The sequence below is a fragment of the Nansenia antarctica genome, assembly GCF_963989245.1.
Source record: "Nansenia antarctica genome assembly, chromosome: 15".
Taxonomy (NCBI): domain Eukaryota; kingdom Metazoa; phylum Chordata; class Actinopteri; order Argentiniformes; family Microstomatidae; genus Nansenia; species Nansenia antarctica.
The window spans coordinates 400,001-420,524 of NC_137685.1; the positions used below are offsets into that span (position 1 = coordinate 400,001).

General features: G+C 45.2%; 2 protein-coding genes across 2 annotated transcripts in view; both read right to left on the minus strand.

Moving 5' to 3' along the window:
• LOC308170894 (protein FAM3D-like) overlaps positions 1 to 4,477 on the minus strand; it is a gene marked incomplete at both ends in the record, with an annotated part of 12,942 nt that extends 8,465 nt beyond the window's left edge. Inside the window, 3 exons of the mRNA XM_080545749.1 lie at positions 3,329 to 3,416; positions 4,091 to 4,191; positions 4,457 to 4,477. Coding sequence (XP_080401875.1) covers positions 3,329 to 3,416; positions 4,091 to 4,191; positions 4,457 to 4,477 — 210 coding nt within the window. The remainder of the gene's footprint in view (positions 1 to 3,328; positions 3,417 to 4,090; positions 4,192 to 4,456) is intronic.
• Positions 4,478 to 4,927: 450 nt separating this feature from the next.
• Positions 4,928 to 20,524, minus strand: part of cfap20dc (CFAP20 domain containing) — a gene marked incomplete at both ends in the record, with an annotated part of 36,049 nt that continues 20,452 nt past the window's right edge. The window contains 5 exons of the mRNA XM_080545750.1: positions 4,928 to 5,040; positions 6,570 to 6,664; positions 10,490 to 10,551; positions 12,259 to 12,513; positions 15,677 to 16,063. Of these exons, the coding sequence (XP_080401876.1) occupies positions 4,928 to 5,040; positions 6,570 to 6,664; positions 10,490 to 10,551; positions 12,259 to 12,513; positions 15,677 to 16,063 (912 nt within the window). The remainder of the gene's footprint in view (positions 5,041 to 6,569; positions 6,665 to 10,489; positions 10,552 to 12,258; positions 12,514 to 15,676; positions 16,064 to 20,524) is intronic.

Genomic DNA, 20,524 nt, shown 5'->3' on the forward strand with positions numbered 1-20,524 from the left:
TATGTTATTCTCCTGTAGACCAACACAACATTCCCAGAGGGAGAATTCCCTGAGCTCCAAACATTTATTTCCAGTGTCCAATTTGTCACAGGAGGACCCTGTCCTTTAAGGTATTAAAGAACATGGAGTTAACAGCCCTGCATATTTCACTGGATGTGTGTGACTACCTTCTCACTGAGTTATACACTGTCAAGCTGTCATGTTAATCATGTCTCTGTGTCTTTTCTCATTACAGTATGCCTGCCTGGTATGTTTCCATGGAGGCTAGCTTTGACTTCAGTATTAAGAAAAAAATAAGCCATTACATCAATGTGCAAGACATTGAATGCAAATTGGATAACTTTACCCTTTAGCATGACGTCTCTCCTGAGGAAGTGGGGTGTTATCCTGGTGGAAAACCTCGGTCTGGAAGCGTATGGAAGCGTATGCTGCAGTACTACACAAATAGTAATAGTATTTGTAAATGTATTATCACCGGACATTGGGATAACCCCTGGCACTAAAATTCAAAAAATAACATTTCTGTTAATTTCAGATTTGGAAGGAAGTTTGCTCACTTTAGTGAGGAAGGCAGAGCGACCCTTGAAGACAACCCTGTGTTCAGGATATGTGGTAAAAGGCAGAATGCATGCAGCACCATGGTCATCTCTCACAACGTATCTATGACCCTGTGAGCCTGTTTCAGAAAGGGTTACTACTCCTAAAACACATACTGCATTCAACGTTATGGAACATGTAACATGTTTAGTGTGGTACTGGGTCATTCTGAATCCAGACTGGATGTGTTTGAAGTAGTTAACCCTTGCATGTAGAACACACTGGCACCATAATGGGGGACTCTGTCCAGACGCCACTGGACACAGAGGACCACGTATAGCAAGAGGCTTCACAGCTTTCCTCCTACAGAGTTGGTTAGTGTGAATGAAGTTTATTACATAAACATATGATCCACCATTCAGAGCTGTACACTCATAGTCATGCTTACGTGTGTCCATTTAGGAAAGTGATGTTACCACGGACAAAGATGTCGGAGGCCTGGATGGTGAAAACACATCGTTGAAGAGACTCTTTCTTTGGGGAAGCAATCGTAAACTAACCAACCGTTTTTTTAATATATATTTGATGTGCAGAATACTAAACAGCGGCTTTTAGGCAGCATGGCTTTTATAAGGTAGCAGCACCTTTCAGCGCTCGATTTCCCCCAAAAGGGGGCATGGTCGAGACAGGGAGGATGCTGCTCTGATGATACAATACACAGCAATACACATCATCAGTGTTGATAGGCAGTAACACAATACACATCATCAGAGGTTGACAGCAGTAACACAATAATACACATTTCTGTACAGATAAATCACAGTTCTTAAACACAAGTTTAAAACACAAACAGTCTCATACATACATAAGACCATCAGTTACTATTTCCCTTTTAAATCAATACTATGGGCATTGGAGTATGACATGTATGTCATGACAGTTCCCTGAAGTAAAATCCTTTAAAACACTTTTTTATTATTAAACTAAACTAAAAAGGAAACAATCATCTTAAGACGACAGTTTTACCTGACACCATGGGCCCTATTATGCACTTCATCAATAAGACGAGGCGGTAGATCTAAACTTAAGACGTGGAGGCGTGGTCAAGGCCACTTTGCTATTATGCGTGCGGTAGTGGGCGCCTAAAACCCGGCGCTAAGCAAAGAAATTAGTCATGGGTGTGTTTTGGGCGTCTTCTCAATCAACCCAATCAGCGTGCCAGGTGCCATTCCCTTTAAGAACCGGCTGCGTTGAGTCATTAGCGCTATGCTATTATGGAAGTCCTAAGAAGGAGGTCAGCGCGCTTCTCTGCCTCTCCCTACTGAAATAAAGCATTTATACTGTGACCGTAATTGACGTCTTGCCGTGGAGCCACGTGCGTGTTCATGTGTGCCCACATGCATGCGCAAACCGCGGAGGCGCGCTCGTGTTTCAAAACGTGCATGAAGTCTAAACTTAAGAACTTTTCAAACCACTTCTTAGCGCTAGGAGCAAAGTCAGATCGCATTATAGCAGGGGCGCCTAGTGCACTTCATTAACATATGAACACTCCCACAATGAGCAATATATGCACGGGAGTTTTACGTCTTATGTGTGGGCGCCTATCGACACCTGCATAATAGCAGTAGCGCGTATGAAGCGCATAATAAGGGTGGGGGTAGGTCTTAACCTGGCGGTGCGTCTTAATTAAGACTTAAGACGGCAAGTTAAGAAGTGCATAATAGGGCCCCATGGCTCTTATTTCCAAATAACATCAATGGATAGCCCCTAAATAACCACTCCGAGCCAGAAATGTAAAATGACTAACAGTCAACTAGTTATCATTTATGACAGATAGATATTAGATACCCTTTAAATCTACCGGAACATCTTTACAGATGACAACCTTGCCCTATCCAGCATTCTAACCAGATAGACCCAATCATGAGTTTAGAATGAGAAGGTTCTATCTCCGTTTAGAATGATAAGGTTCTATCTCCGTTTAGAATGATAAGGTTCTATCTCCGTTTAGAATGATAAGGTTCTATCTCCGTTTAGAATGATAAGGTTCTATCTCCGTTTAGAATGATAAGGTTCTATCTCCGTTTAGAATGATAAGGTTCTATCTCCGTTTAGAATGATAAGGTTCTATCTCCGTTTAGAATGATAAGGTTCTATCTCTGTTTAGAATGATAAGGTTCTATCTCCGTTTAGAATGATAAGGTTCTATCTCCGTTTAGGATGATAAGGTTCTATCTCCGTTTAGGGCAGTTCAGAGATATTGAGCATCAAAGTTTTTACATTCCATTATATTTTGTGAGACGGAATCTTTGTATTTTATTAATTACTAACTAAAAACATTTTTAAAATAACACCACACAGGCATTAATAAACACCTAATGGATCAGATTATGTAAAAAAACTCAACTTTGACCAAAAATGGAGATAGAACCTTATAATTGTAACATCACGAGATGGCAACCTTGCCCTATCCAGCATTCTAACCACAGATTCAAAACAGATAGACCCAATGTTGCAGGTATCCAGAGAGAGACAGCTTAGAGAACACACGCACACACAGCTCCACTTCAGCAGATCCCAGAGCAGCTCTGCCGATGATTCACTCCAACAGATCCTGATGGAAGCAGAAGAACATGAAGAAACACAAATCAATAGCAACATTGCATCAGAGGGAAACACACACAGAAGCCCTGCAGCATGCAGTGTGGTGTTTATATTGCATGGACACGGAGGAAGTCAACTGAGAAAGTTTATTTCTTAAATGTTGAATGAGGATGAGAGACGGACTGACCTCGTCTGACTCCTCTCCCACGGTGTCGGGCTCACCATCACCCTGGTCCTCCAACCGCCGCAGCACCGAGTACCTGTACGTCACCTCACTGGAAATACAACAGTCCATACAGTTGTTCACATTATATTATGCAAATCATAGAATTATACGGTTCTGAAACACAACTGTGAACATTTCAAACCTGCAAACTGCGACACTTTAAATGAATGTGAAATAACACTATGTGCAATATGACAACCCTCGTGTACATAAGGTTCAGAGATAGGAAATGTTAGAATAGGTATAGCATAGCATAGAGTACAGCACAGTGTTTTATTTGTACAGTATAGTATAGTGGATAGTGTACATAGCCTTTATTTATGTAAACCAGCTCTTTTCCCTTCTTGTTTTTAGTATTTCTTTCCTAGCACCAGGGGAGCCCCCCCTCCCAAATGTCGTTGTTTGGTACCTGTACTATATCAATGACAATAAAGACCATTCATTCATTCATTCATTCATTCATTCATTCATTCTACATAATCTGATCCATTAGGTGTTTATTAATGCCTGTGTGGTGTTAAAATGTTGACATTTCTTAGTTAGTAATTAATAAAATACAAAGGTTCCATCTCACAAAACATAATGGAATGTAAAAACGTTGACGCTCAAGAACTACACTAAACGGAGATAGAACCTTATCATTCTAAGCTCATCCAAACTCTTCAGATATGTTTTAATAATAATAATAATAATAATAATAATAATGTGTTATTCAGGTCTTACCTGCGGGGGTAACAGTATTTTCGGATGATAAAGAAAGCAGCGATGATCGCAGCCAAACAGACGCAGATGACAGCAGCGATGACCCCGTGGTGCAGAGTCACCTTAAGGCACAAACACAGACAGGTGAGATCAGATCGCAGGGAACAACATGTTCGTTTATGACAGAATGACACCAGACAGGGACACCTGATATTGGCACCAAGGTGACTTGATCACCTGTGGAGTGGAGGTCTGGGTGGGGTCGACACTCCTGGTGTGTATTCCGTTTACTTCCTCTCTCGATGCTAAACTAGAGGCCTCGCAAAGCGTTATTTGAAAAAGCGAAATCGCCCAAAGTTGTAACATTGTGTGACACCCATGTGTCACTTGGACAGAACTGAACGCCATCGCTGTTTACTTCCTGAAGTCTCTCACCTGTGTGATGACGTAGGGACGAGGGGCTTCTCTGATTGGAGGAGATAACAAAACAAAAAACTTGTGGGCGTTCGAAAAAACAAGATTCGACAGGAACCTCCGAGTGTGTGTGCGTGTGTGTGTGTGTGTGTGTGTGTGTGTGTGTGTGTGTGTGTGTGTGTGTGTGTGTGTGTGTGTGTGTGTGCGTGCGTGTGTCTGTGTATGTGTGCGCGTGCGTTCAGAGTGTTTTTCTTTCGAATTCCTTCCTGATGCAAAGAAACTGATGTATAAAGTAGTTTAATCGTACAGGATATACATAAAACAACTCCTATGCACACAACAACACTGGTAAAGCAATGTTAGAAACATACATGGCATATAAGTTATTATGAACATGGTCATTATTACATGACAGAATGGTACAGAAGCCTGGAAAGCGTTACATCAGGCCATCTCGTAGTACTTCCCAGTCTGGGGGTCAAAGTAGCAGTTGAGGCAGGGGTCATAGAGCAGGTTCAGGTACTCTTCCTCCTCTTCATTCACTGGTCCCTCAGCTGCTGAAACACACAGGAAGACCGTTCACACACATGTACAAACACACACATGCATATGTTACGGTACATGTGGGAAAACTAGTGTTAGGGTTAGGTGCTACGTCCACTTGGTACATGCTGGCATGTCTAACCCTAACCCTAACCCTAGTTTTCCCACATGTACCGTATACCCACATGTACCATAACACACACACAAACAGATATGTTACCAACAGTACAGTGCACAATCAATGGCCACCTGGTGGTCCGAGTGACTGAACAAACTCCTGTCTATTATAAGACCCTTCTGCCTAGAACCCACTGGGTTAGTATGAGCCTGTGTCTGTGGCCTACCCTATGAACATGACTGTAGCTTGTGAATTATTACATTTTAAATTTTTGGCATTTAGCAGACGCCTTATTCCAAAGCGACTTACAATCAATACATTTGAATACTAAGCATCATAATCTAATCATCAATCCACCAGTCGTAGCAGGAAGAGTAATCTAGCTCAGGCCAGGGGCCATTGATAGAAGGAAAAACCTTCTTCTATCAATTATTAGTGGATTGAAATGTCTCCTAGGAGGCCGAGTGTGGTGACCTTCGACCTGGGTGGATTCTAACTTCTCCTCTGCCATCTCAAACCCTCTCCTCTCGTAACCCTAACCCTCTCATCCATCAGGACAGAGGAGGTTTCAGACACTCTGCCCAGAGCCACATCATGAAGCAGCTGAAAAGGCTCTGGTAATGTAATTTTCTTCCTCTGCTTTAAGCACACGATGTTGGCTGTTACACTGACAGGCTCCTCCGGGAGGAAACCCTATCTACTCAGAAGCTCCAGATGATAGATGATAGTAAGATGATAATGAAAACTAATTATAAGACACAATGTGTCAGAGGTTTAAGAAATGATGTTGTAAATTGAAAAGGTTTCCACCAATTAACCTGGCAGGCGCGTCTTAAAAGCACAGCCGGGTAGCCAGCCTGTCTGCGCTGACCTATGGGATCACGGGAGGACAGAAAGCTCCATCCTCTTGGGGTTTTTATCCTTAATTGGACCGTTTTTACAGGGCTCCTTCTCGCGCCGTGCCGTCTTTACGGGAAGCGTAACATTTCCGCCTGAGTAACCTCTGACACCGGGCAGCGTCCCCATTAGCAGCATGGTGGTGTGTTGCAGTTTCACAGGTTTCTGGAAAAACTTAAAACAATATGATGTATTCTATGCATGTGTGGTGTGTGTAGGACCTGTGTTAATGTGTGGTGTGTGTAGGACCTATGTGGTGTGTGTAGGACCTGTGTTAATGTGTGGTGTGTGTAGGACCTATGTGGTGTGTGTAGGACCTGTGTTAATGTGTGGTGTGTGTAGGACCTATGTGGTGTGTGTAGGACCTGTGTTAATGTGTGGTGTGTGTAGGACCTATGTGGTGTGTGTAGGACCCATGTTAACGTGTGACACCTGATGAGTCTCCCCGTCCCCAATCACGTTCTGTCCGTGGGATTTACGTGGAGGGGGAATGGGTCGATGCAGGGAGGGGGGGGGGGGGATCTGTACCTCTGCTGGAGTCCTTGTGATGACCCCCCGTGCCCTCTGACCTTTTCCACTGGCTGGGAGGGACGATGGGAGGGCTGAGTACGTCCATCCACTCCCTGGGGAACAGACACCAGAACCAGTCATCACCAGGGCCTCAACAATCAACACGACCGTCAGAGAGATTTGAGAGAGAACACCATAGGTATCATGTCTGAGTATCTCTCCATGAGGTCAACACCAGCTCTCCACATCTCTTCTGCTCCCTTTAAACCAGCCTACCATGAGCCACTCCAACCTCCACCTCCCCTGCCCTTGAGCCCCTCTCCCCCCTCTGCCTTAACTGGCTCAACCACACAGCCTGGGCTGGAGGAGCATTCATTCATCAGACACTGACACAAGCTGGGATTTTCCAAGTGTCCACACTCTCGTCCGGGGCAGGGGGGGCGTTAACCTTGCCCACGGCTGTGAGAGGGGTCAGGAGCTGGCGCAGGGCTTCTGTGATCCTTTGTTATGACTGTCTCCTCTCCACAGGAGAGGCTCCTCTCTCACTAAATGAATTTCCCCGTCCTCTCCGAGGCGCGCTCTCGCTCCCCTGTGCTCCATTCTTCTTCCTGCACCTCGGTTTGAGTCCAAAATGAAACAATTCAATTTAAGTACGGCGTGATGGAGGATGGCACCGGGAAAAGGGACGGGCGCTGCATGGTAAATTACTGCAGCGTCACTGGAGCCATTCTGGGGCATTTTCTACAATTTGGATCCAGTTATTTTTTTTCTCTACTGAGTCTGAATTTCTTTGAGGCCATTTTAAATCATTCAGTACATTCTTTGCCTCTGGATACAAGTTAAAACGTTAACGTTTTGTCAGAGAACATACAGAGGGGTTTATTGAGTTCCTAGTCAAATTCACTTTTAGAAGCTTTCGTTTATTTGAGAGAAGGTAATTGAATGTCACTGGTCTTTCTGCTTGTCAGAGGACCAATGTCACACCTTCTGTACCTCTGGAACCACAGGCCTGAGAGGGTCGATGCCCTTCCTCTTCCTCTCACACTCGATAGACGGGAGAGGAAGTGTTCAGGGACTGTTTATACTCATATACTGTTATGTGACATTCGTCCATTTGTGTGTTTGTGTTTGTGCGTGTCTGTGTATGTGTCCGGCGGTGTGTGTTCATGTATCTGTGTTAGTAAGTGTGTCTCCACAGCACTGCTAACAGCCAGAGCTCTAATTTATGTCAGAGGTTAGTTCCCCAAGACAGAACAGAACCGAAGGCCAATCTGCTACTGTGTGCTGCGATGGTCGGGCAGAAAGCTTTTCTCCAATTAGGAGCTGCGTGGACGACAACAGCTTTTAGCCTCTCACTCCTGTGCAACCTCTCTATTCACTACTGCTCAACCTCTTTGGTCAGAGTTGATTCCCACTTTACTGTCTCAGAGGAGCTCTCTCTCTCTCTCTCTCTCTCTCTCTCTCTCTCTCTCTCTCTCTCTCTATCTTTCTCTCTCTCTCTCTGTCTCTCTCTCTCTCTCTCTCTCTCTGTCTCTCTCTGTCTCTGTCTCTCTCTGTCTCTCTCTCTCTCTCTATCTTTCTCTCTCTCTCTCTCTCTGTCTCTCTCTATCTCTCTCTCTGTCTCTCTCTCTCTCTCTCTCTCTCTATCTCTCTCTCTGTCTCTCTCTATCTCTCTCTCTCTCTCTCTCTCTCTCTCTCTCCACTGATGCTTTGAGCACATGGAAGTGCACATGACCTTTACAACATGGAGGCCAACATGTTTACCCCCTTCCTCTTAGCCTTCCATCAGACAGATGTGTGTTACAGTGCGTACGGTGGAGTGATACAAGAGGGAACAGAAAATCATTGAATTATTTAGTTCATTCATTTTTTTTCTAACGTGAAAAACAACAACACATCTTCGCTTCTTTTGTAAAAAAAAAACACACTGGTAAGAGCAAATCTATAATGTATATGATGTCTTGCTTTCAATTTCAACATAATAATGTAAAAAGAACTATAAAAAACCTCCCCCTCCCTCCCCCTAATATACTGTATTATCACATCTCGACACTGGCAAAGAAAGCTCTAATATATTCCAAATCATTTCTCCTGCCCCAGACTAGAGCCATTTACCCCCCTCCCGCTCCCCCTTGACTCCACACCGGGGAGGCACAAAGCATCAGATTTAATGGAAGCTATTTTGAAGGACAACGCTCAACGCTACAGCACCTCCGGGGGATAGCACATTGTTAAGTTGGACTCAGCGAGAGTGTAGATTGAATTGTTAGACTTTTAAAAAGTCATTATATTCATGACATATGTATACTGTAAGAGAACCACTGAGGGAGGAAATGAATTAGCCTGATTTAACCTGACAGGGATGGAGTCACCTAGCAGGTCTTTTACTTGGCTGCTGCCAGGATAAAAAAAGAAACACTGTGATGCATGTGGAGAATCTCTCCTGAAACAGAGTTGTACGCTGGCTACTCCTACAGACTCCTGTATCGCCGCTGGGGGTGAATACATATTTTGGCAGTTCTGTCTGAGTTCTAAATAGAGTCTCTTAGAAAAAAAGTGGTTCACTGTTCTGAGACAGTGGAGATGCCAGTCAATATATAGCCTGGCTTGTTTAACAGCCAGAGGCAGGTACCATATCACAGACAGAGGAACACATGTTAAATGTGTTAGAAAAGCTCTGACAACCTCAGGCAGAGCAGCGTTTCAGCTGTCAGAGGGAAGACGCTACCATCCTAAACAACAGCAGAGCCTTGCAGTGGTGCTAGGACACTTCAGACCAAGAGATTTCTCTTTTGGGGGGTTTGGGATGCAGAAAGCACAGCTTCAGATCCACCGTGCAGACATCAAGGGGTGACACACGTTGAATTGTCTTTTCGCCTGTCGTTTATCCACCGACAGCCTACATACTGTATTGCTTTAATAAGAAAAAGGCCACAATGCTTTATTTCCAAACCGCAAAGAAGCAGTCAAGCAAAGAAATCACCCAGAACATGAGGAGGACAAAGACAGAGGGGTTAGGAAGACACACCGTTAAGTTAACCACAAATATGAACTGTTGTTCTCCCAGAAGCTACGTGACGTCATCGTTCTTCCCTTGTTCAGAGAGGAGTCGTGTTGTTGTAGACAGAAAGGAACACTTTACAAACATTTGCAGACACAGAGATGTACACATGTTCCCTCTAGGTTTCCTTTTGCTTTTCATCAATAAATCAAAAAATTTTGCAAGGAGAATACATAATTCCACTGATGCAATACCTTTGTCTCACTCTGTAACACGAGCTGTGTGTACTCAGAGAGAGAGAGAGAGAGAGAGAGAGAGAGAGAGAGAGGGTGGGGGAGAGGGAGAAGAGGAAGAGGAAGAAAAGGGGTCCCTTTGTTGATGAGTGACAGAACAAAGCGCTGGTTATTGCAGCAGCTTGGTAATTCAGGTGGGAGGAGAGAGGATGACAACATCTCTAATGAGGAAGGGCAGCCGGTAACCTGCGTGGGGAGCCGGGCCCAGGTAATGACAGCCAGGTGACGGGGATCAGACCTCGGTGTGTTTGGGCTCCGCTCCGGAAACACTCTAATCACCGACGACAGCCAGAGCTAATTATCTGGGCAGGAGTTGGACGCTAACACTGATGCAGTGCTACAGGTGATTGTGTGTGTGTGTGTGTGTGTGTGTGTGTGTGTGTGTGTGTGTGTGTGTGTGTGTGTGTGCGTATGTGTTTCAACGTGTGAATGATATGAACCATTTTCACATGGATACAGTATGTACCTGTACTGCCAGGCTAAATCTCTCGGGTTGAGAAGAGATCGGGCTACGGTATTCAACCCGAGAACAAGTTACATCATCACAGGCAGAGAATATCCAGAGATTTGACAGCACCAGTCAAAAGTTTGGACACACCTTGGAAGAGAATATTTTAGGGGAAACGTGAGGAGGCAATGCTCACCTTGGATTGGAGTGTAAGAGAGGGTTCATCTCCGTCTGATAGTGACGACCTTGATTGGCTGGCTGGAGACAGGAAGAAACAGACGCAGAGCACATGAGGGTAGGACACAGTCAGACATAACGACGCCTCAATCAGTAAGGTTAAACATATCACCTTCCTTCATACACTAAAGACTTATTTTAAAAACCATTCCATTATGTTGTAAAACATTACATCTGTGCAATGACACTTAATAACACTTCCCTCGGTGGCCTGATGGGGGCCCTGTTGCTACACGTGTCCAGAACTCTGAGGCGCCAGTAGCTAATGGCTCCGTACCACACAGCCCATCAAGGTGAGCACATAAGCGCGTGTTTGACTAAGCCCCATTTGCACCTTATATTATCATTCAGAAAGGCTGCAAATAAGAATAAGGCTTAAGGACGCAGGGTTTTATCTCCGCTCACTCCATTGCCTCCGTGCCTCGTGCACATTACAGTGTATGAGTCTGAGATGAGCATCCCCACGGTTAGCCTGCTCCTCTCTCTCTCTCTCTCTCTCTCTCTCTCTCTCTCTCTCTCTCTCTCTCTCTCTCTCTCTCTCTCTCTCTCTCTCTCTCTCTCTCTCACACACACTCGCTGTGAGTCGCAGTGTATTAACAGATTAACCATGTGAGCAGTTATGGTAATGGTCCTACAGCTATAGCATCTGTAATGATGCCATCCACCCAGAGATCCTACAGAGGACCCTCCCTGAGAGATAGAGGCCTTTGTTCGGCTCTCCGTAGTGCACTTAAGGTAATAGCACAGACCCTTAATGTCCTGCGATGGCCCTGTAGCAAGCCTGGCAATTACTACACACTGAACAGGGGCTTCTGAGGATGATTTTAATTGTAATTCTGACATACTAGAAGGTATACTAGTGGGACTCTATGCTCACATACAGTATGATACGTGTAATGTTCTTTTATATGCTGCGTCTCGAACCTGAGGAACAATGCTGAGGATATGATAAGCAACATTACAAACAAGCAGATTCTCATTAGAGGAAAACTCATCAAGACAAGAAGCACCATCCAGGAAAGAGCATACCGGTAATAGAGTTTTCATATCCTGTATATAAAGTTACTAGTTCATACGGTTATATGTTTACAAAAGTACACAGTTACATGCTAACTCCCCCCTGTCTATATACCCCCCTGTGAATAGGCCACATAGTGTATATAAGCATATACGTTTACATAATAGATACATTCTCAGATTCCTACCGATCACTTATCCCCCTATTTATGTCTATTTATGTCTCATTCTTGTTTTTTATTATCTTAGGACTGTGTTTGTTTGTTAGCACCTAGAGCTTACATTTCAATTTCGTTGTACCTGTTACCATGACAATAAAGATCATTCATTCATTCATTCATTCATTCATAACTCATAAGACACATAAGATAAACAATTTATGTTTGAAAATAGAAGGAGGAGAGTGAAAGAAGAGATATAAAGACAGATCAGATAGAGTCTGGAGGAGAATGATGTTGGAACACACACTGGTCTGTGGTTACAGGACAATGAAGACATGTTCACCCACATCTGGGACATGGAACGTCCTTAGGACTGTGAGAGTGGAAGTATATAGAAAGTATATAGAGTATGAAGTATGAAAGAGAATCATCATGGGAATGGGGTCGAGGGGAGAGTATTATTTTTATATACGTTTTAGAAAAGAGTAATGAAAGTATGAGTGTGTCACATACAGACACATTATGGTATAAGAGTATAACTGAGAGTCACCATGGCGATGTGGGTCCAGGTGGAGGTGTCGTCACTGCAGGTGCTGATGCTGACGTTACACTGGTGCCTCTGAGATGCGCTGATGCCTGTGGCTCCTCCCCCCTCCTCCTCCTCCTGCTCCTCCTCCTCCTCCTGCTCCCGCAGCAGACTAGCCAGCATGTGTAGCTCCTCCTCTTCCTGCATGCGTAGGCTGCTCAGCAGACGCAGATCACAGCTACTGGAGCCGACAGGAGCCTGCCTCCTCTCCTCACCCACCTTCAGACCAACAACAACAAACCACCTTTAGACCAACAACAACAAACCACCAACGCCACCACCAGTTACGCTGCGTTCATATTCATATAGTAGCTTCACATCTCTAGCTAACAGCTAACATCTTCAAATACTACTTTCCATCTGCCATCTGTCCACCAAAGAGGGAAAAAATCCTGAGGAACCGTGGAAAAGTAATCAAAGTCTTTAAAGCAGCAGGCTCCGCGGTCACATGCAGAGCCCAGGGCCGGTTTTGGACATCATTGGCTTGTGGCCCGGTCGAAAAATGTCTTACAATTGCGTTGCTATTGATTGAGCGGAGCTCTAGGGGTAACTGGCTTCGTCTGACAGTCAGTGCAGGATGGCCTAGGGTTGCCAATCAATGGTGGCTGGCGAGAGAGAGAGAGAGAGAGAGAGAGAGAGAGAGAGAGAGAGAGAGAGTGAGAGAGAGAGAGAGAGAGAGAGGAGAGAGAGAGAGAGAGAGAGACAGAGAGAGAGACAGAGAGAGAGAGAGAGAGAGAGAGAGAGAGAGAGAGAGAGTGAGAGAGAGAGAGAGAGAGACAGAGAGAGAGACAGAGAGAGAGAGAGAGAGAGAGAGAGAGAGAGAGTGAGAGAGAGAGAGAGAGAGAGAGAGACAGAGAGAGAGAGACAGAGAGAGAGAGAGAGAGAGAGAGAGAGAGAGAGAGAGAGAGAGGGAGAGAGAGAGAGAGAGAGAGAGAGAGAGAGAGAGAGAGAGCCGTTTGGAAGGGAACCAACTCCCTGTCATCTCTCTCTGACAACCTTCAATCACCTAACCCTTACTGCAGGCTACCTGCTAGGTGCATCAGTGGCTGTACAGTAAGCTGCTCTGACTGCTGGGTGCTGGGCTGTGTTTCGGAGGTGAGGGGGGTGAGGGGGTTGTCTGGGCCTCGACAGACCCTGGAGCAGCCCTCCTCTCCCCCTGTCCTCTGGTTCTGGATCCCCTCAGGAGGAAACCGAGGCCCTTCAAGGTGTGACAGCCCCTCTCTGAAAGCCTCCTCAGCGCAGCAGCGTGACAAACCTGCTCTCAAATCCTCTCTCTGCTCTCCTCCGTGCAGCACATCTCACAGTCTGAGGGGAGAGACAGCCAGGCACGGCACGTCATGTCATCAGAGGCTGAGGCACAATGCCGAGCGTTTAACAAGCTTCCCTCTTCCCCCCCACTTCTTCTAAATCCATTCTGTACCACTCACAGATTAAATTAGCAGACTGCAGCCCAGCCTGTCCACAGGAGACTGTCGGAGGCTCTGACTGTCAGATCTGGTCTGTGTCAACAGGGACCGTCCCTCCCGCCTCCAGCCTTCACCTCAGAGAGAAATCTGCCTTTTCACGTTTTCTCAGATCCAATCTCAATTAAAGCCTCTGAGCTCAGTCTGGTGGTTCTAGTCAGGGTCGCCAGAATGATTCAACATTCTTCTTGAAGCACTTTCTTCTCTCTTTAGCCACTTCTCACTTTGTGTTTGTTTGTTCCCCATATTCTCATGGTTCTGACTCTTTCATATAAAAATAAATAAAAATAAATCATTTACCAACACTGTTGAAAAGCCGAAAAGCATGTTCTAGAATGGGAGAGTGTGGAGGGAGGAACTGGCCACGGGTGTTCTATGGGAGTAGACTCACCGATGTTTGCCTATCTTTCTCTGGTGACTGCCTCTTCATGCAAACACCACAGCTAATGTCCGACACTGCCAAGTCCATTTCGAGGGGTTAAATTATTATTAGGGAGGATGTTGTTGTTGTTTAAAACTTCAAACTGAATCTCACAGTTACGCCCTGCTCCTCTAGCATGCCTTTGGAGAGGTAAGGGTTAGGTAAAAAGGGGTGTGGGAGGTGGAGGGTTGTCAGGGCCATGCAGTGTCATTGTGCTATCATGTAGTGCATATAAAAGTCACAATCAGATCTGTAAAGATCTTTAGAACTTACGGTTTGTCTAAGGTATGGTATGAATGCTAGGAGCTTCCTACAGTATTTAATCAGGACATTGAATAAAGAAACCCCTCAGTGTCAGTATGGCAATCAGAGTAACACACACAACAGAATCTCAACTGGAAATACATAACAGGAGGATGTCAGATGTTGAGATGTTATCTTTCTTTCTAAGCTCTTTGATACCGTGTAAGTGACTGCTTAACGACAGTTTATTGAAGAGACGTCAGTATGTCATCGGGGGGAAGGAATTATAAGGTTGCGCGCCTGATGTGTGTTGACACATAAACAGGATTTCAACATCAACTGCAATTCCCTGTTGTGGCACCAGACATGTGACGGCTCAACCCAGTCCCAGGGCCTCCCGGTGACGACAGCCGGGAGTGACGGCCACTTGACGGATGCTCACTTCCTTATCCACCCCAGAGAAGAAGAAGTGGAGGAAATTGAAAACGACAGGGTCAGCAGAACTTTCTCTTTTGAAGTCATGCGCCTCGATCCCAGAGGGGGGGGGGGGGGGGGGGGTATTGAGGGAGCGTGATAAGGATGGGAATACTAAACGCCTGTAGTACCTTGTGTAGTGTGGAGTCTCCCTCCCTGTAGTACCTTGTGTAGTGTGGAGTCTCCCTGCCTGTAGTACCTTGTGTAGTGTGGAGTCTCCCTGCCTGTAGTACCTTGTGTAGTGTGGAGTCTCCCTGCCTGTAGTACCTTGTGTAGTGTGGAGTCTCCCTGCCTGTAGTACCTTGTGTAGTGTGGAGTCTCCCTGCCTGTAGTACCTTGTGTAGTGTGGAGTCTCCCTGCCTGTAGTACCTTGTGTAGTGTGGAGTCTCTCCCTGCCTGTAGTACCTTGTGTAGTGTGGAGTCTCCCTGCCTGTAGTACCTTGTGTAGTGTGGAGTCTCCCTGCCTGTAGTACCTTGTGTAGTGTGGAGTCTCTCCCTGCCTGTAGTACCTTGTGTAGTGTGGAGTCTCCCTGCCTGTAGTACCTTGTGTAGTGTGGAGTCTCCCTGCCTGTAGTACCTTGTGTAGTGTGGAGTCTCCCTGCCTGTAGTACCTTGTGTAGTGTGGAGTCTCCCTGCCTGTAGTACCTTGTGTAGTGTGGAGTCTCCCTGCCTGTAGTACCTTGTGTAGTGTGGAGTCTCCCTGCCTGTAGTACCTTGTGTAGTGTGGACTCTCCCTGCCTGTAGTACCTTGTGTAGTGTGGAGTCTCCCTGTCTGTAGTACCTTGTGTAGTGTGGACTCTCCCCGGGGGACGACCTCTCTGACTGATCTCCAGCTCAGTGAGATCCTGCTGCTCCTGTCCTGGCTCCCGTCCCCCCCGACCCCAGGTGGACCTGGGCCCAGACTGTGGTCCTGTCTGGTCCCGCTGGGGGAGAGGCAGCGGGTGGGGACCAGCCCCGCGGGGGAGGAGGAGGGGGAGTGGACTTGTTCCTCCAGGTCTGTGTCTGGTGGGGTCAGCGGCTTTCTAGGAGGTGTTTGGTTTTGGTCTGCACTACTGGACCCAGGCCGTGGGCTGGGCTGGGTGTCCCCTGTCGGGGCGGGGGACCGCGGGGTGGCAGGGCTGGAGAGAACACTGGACCTCTGATGGAAGAACCTGGACATGGCCTCATCCTAGAACACACAGACAAGATGTGAGTTTAGAATGATAAGGTTCTATCTCCATTTAGAATGATAAGGTTCTATCTCCGTTTAGGGCAGTTCAGAGATATTGAGCATCAACGTTTTTACATTCCAGTATGTTCTGTGAGATGGAACCTTTGTATTTTATTAATTACTAACTCAAAAATGTCAACATTTAAAAAAATAACACCACACAGGCATTAATAAACACCTAATGGATCAGATTATGTAAAAAACTAAATTTTGACAAAAATGGAGATAGAACCTTATAATTCTAACGTCACGAAGACCACTGTCAGATACAGTAGGACAGGATTCTGCATCAGATCTGACGTAGGCGTGTCGTACTGTACAATACATAATCATCAGGGCGGCAGGTAGCCTGGAGGTTAGAGAGGCCGGCTAGCAATCTGAAGGTCGTCGGTTCGATCCCCGCCTCAGGAGGGAGCTGCATGTGAGCTGGTATCATATTTAAGGTGCCTACCACTGCCACTGTACCCTTGAGCAAGGCACCTAACCCCTAATAGCTCCAGGGGCGCTGACTATGGCTGACCCTGTGCCTAGAGCCAAAAAATACATTTTGTTGTACTTGACAAAAAGGTTGAATCTAATCTAATATAAAGTTTGACATTTATAAAAAAAGAAAGTTAAACATTAATACTATATTCATTTGAAAATACTTTTTCTTTCTCATTTTGATTGAACCCTCTCCTCAAAATATGTTTTATGTATTCCAGAAGGAGAACTTGGCTTTTATTTTTTGGGTTTCTTTGAATATGAATAACGTTAGATGCATCACCAAAAGAATTGGTAAGGGCCTGATGCAATACCTTGAAAGAGGTAGACACTGCAAAAAAAAGAAAAGAAAGCCTGTCACAGATGAATGAGAAATCAAGTGGGACGGCTAATAAACTGCTAACAGTGTACGACGGGGCCGCTAGCTGTGGCCATATCAGAAATTACTTGCAATTAAGTATGGCAGCAGGCTATCTAGAAAGACACAACATTAGTCTTGCAAACCTGTCTAAAGCAATAGTTTTAAACTAGTGTGGCTTTCATCCTCACTAATGGTCTCCATAGATTTGGCTTGAAAGCAGCAGACAGTTTTTCGTTGCTTGCTAATGAGGACAACCTGCATGTTAGGGAATGTGAGACTCTCCCAAACCCCCCTTGACTCTCTCCTCCTCCTTCTCCGTTTATTCCTCTTATCTTTTCTGCCATTATTTCTTTTTCGTTCACGACCACACATTTATATGTCATTAAGGCAAGCTGCAGGTGTCATTAAGGCACATTGTGTGTCAAGTGTCGGTTATAAATAGTGGAGCATGCATACGTCACAGTTCACACTGTGGATGGCTATGGTCAGGGGTTCATATAGAGCCTGCATAGTATCCATGACTAAATGCCACAGGTCATATCACAGATGTAATCACTGTAGACATAATCAGGACTATACTGCAGAAGTTCAGTCTGGGAAATGATCTACATTAATGTAATCTGATCAACCGGTGAAATGTGTCGATTGAGCACAGAAATATGTTCATTATTTAACAATCAGTACAGTATTATCTATTTTCTATCTTTAGTAACAATTGCTTAGAAGACAATCTAGTTATTGGTTCACCACCAGACTATCTATGGAAAATAATAATAATAATAGCGAATTTGAATTCATTCATTATCTATATAAAACATGTTACGTCTGGTCTATAGTGTATTGAAATTAATCACAGATTATTTACTGTAGAAAAACAAACGTAACAAGATAGGACGTAACTGGAGACAGAAAGCTCCGGGGGAAAGAGACTCTGTGTTCTCCTAGCGAGGCGGAAACACCCAGAGAGACATCAATCAGGGTGGCCTAATTAACTGTAGCAGAGCATATGTATCTTGAAGATGAAATTGAATTCCCCCCGGAGAAGGACAGACCCACAGAACAGATGAATTATGTTTCTCTCATACAGAACTGAATTAAGCTGAATAATATCTTTCGTAAATATAACACAACTGGACTAAGCAGAGATCTGCTTTTCTCTTTCATACAGAATATTTTACTTCAATAGAGAACTAAATTAATCAGGCTTTTCCCATACATAATTTACTCATACATAAATATGCTTTTCTAATTCATAACTGAAGTTCTATATGATGTTTTTTTTTTTTACAGTGACTGAAAAAAACTGCATCTACTTATCCTGGTACAGAATAGAGCTGATCTTAATCATCTATAGTGAATAATGTTTCTCTCATACAGAACAGAACAGAATGTGTTCAGCTGCGTAGAGAATAAAAACAGACCTCAAAGCTCTTTTTCCCTCCAAGTGAGCGCATGTTATTTTTCAGTCAGCTTGGTTTGACCACTATGGGACATCATGTGTACAGAACCTTTCACTACAATGACCACTCTTCTCTTCCTGACTGTTCTAAGTGACTGTAGTGTGTTCTCTCTCTCAATAGTTTTAAAGCCTGGACATGACTGCACCCTCTGTGGTGCAACCTGTCCTTAGTACTGGTTTGGAGACGGCGTACATGTCGGTGGGGGACATTCTTGTATGTGTACAAGTGACCAGGCAATCTGGTCCCCATAGTGACGGGTCGAACCGAGGGGTCGAATACTCCAGAAGTATCGGGACGAGGAAGCATTTCGTCTTCTTTATGCTCTATATTCCAACAGTTTAAATTTGGGATCAAACAATTACTATGGGGTCAAAGTAGACAGCTTTAATTCAGTGGGGGGGTATTCTTTTAGATTGGGTTCACCATTTTGAAAGTAAAAGATTGTTTGAACATCCTCCAAAATGGTTGGAACAAATCATATAATGTCCAAATAAAGTAAAATGTACCAGGCGTGGTTGTATAGAGGTCTTCAGCGAAAGGCACACAAGAGTGCATGTTTGATAGCGAGGGAGGGGTCACCCTCATCTCCTCCAGAGAAGCTGGACTACATTCCTAACCTCTAGTTCCCCTACTACACTCCAGGGCTTCTAGGGCCCAGAGGAATTCTACTGCAGTAAAATCACTGGTATCAAACTTAATGTTGCTGGCGACAGTCCATGCCTCTCAAAGCTTATAGCCTTGGCAATGGCCGGGACAGCAATGAATGAGACAGAAACATAGTCTGTTTGACGGGTAAAGGATAAAGGATACACGTTGACATCACTAGAGTGGGGGAGGGGGAGAGACAGAGAGACAGAGAGACAGAGAGACGGAGAGACGGAGAGACAGAGAGACACAGAGACAGAGAGACAGAGACAGAGAGACAGAGAGACAGAGAGACAGAGAGACAGAGAGAGAGAGAGACAGAGAGACAGAGACAGAGAGACAGAGAGACAGAGAGACAGAGAGACAGAGAGACAGAGAGACAGAGAGAGACAGAGAGACAGAGACAGAGAGACAGAGAGAGACAGAGAGACAGAGAGACAGAGAGAGACAGAGAGACAGAGAGACAGAGAGACAGAGACAGAGAGAGCAAATGAGAGAGAGAGCGTTGTGGGAGACAGGCTGCAGGGAGCTTACAGGTTGTTGACAGGGAGGGTGATAGGCCTTGGGGTGTAGATACATATATATATATATATATAATACTTCTGGCCGGGCGTCAGACCTCTGCAGTTCATCCAGAACCCTGCAGCCCCTCTGGTATTCAACCTCCCCAGATTGTCCCATGTCACCCTGCTCCTCTGCACCTAACCCTAACCCTAACCCTTCACTGGCTCCCAGTAGCAACTCACATCAGATTCAAGACCCTGGTGCCCTTCTTATCTGCACGGTCTGTCCCCAAACCCTGGCCCAATGTGTAGCCTGAAGAGATGGAGGTCTTCAGCCTCTGACGGAAGATGGGGAGTGATTCTGTAGTTCTGACAGCCGCGGGAAGCTCGTTCCACGAGCCAGGGTAGTGAAGAGACGTAGAGGAGCGGAGTGAACGGGCTGATGTTTGGCGGGTGACCGTTACTTGCAGGTAAGCAGGGCTGTCCCTGTAGGCGAGCACCAGGGTCTTGAATCTGATGCGAGCTGCCGTCGGGAGCCAGTGAACGGTGCGAAGGAAGGAAGGAAGGAAGGAAGGAAGGAAGGAAGGAAGGAAGGAAGGAAGGAAGGAAGGAAGGAAGGAACTAAGGAAGGAAGGAAGGAAGGAAGGGGGTAACATGAGAGAGTTTGGACCAGCCGGGATTATTATGATTTTTTTTAAATCAGCTCTAAGAAATGAGTTTGTGTCGCATTTATAACTGCTTTATTGAAAATAGTGATGTGTTCTTTAAAAATGTCATAATGGACTTGAAGCTTGAAGCTTCCTTTTTCTCCATTTACCTTCAGCTTTTTTCAAGTTAATAATATCCCCAGTTCTCCACGGTGGTTTCTGTTTAGATTTAATCTTCTTAAGTTTGGCTGGTGCTATTGCGTCAATGGTAACCTTCAGCTTATTATTAAACCTGTTGACTAAATCATCACAAGAGAACG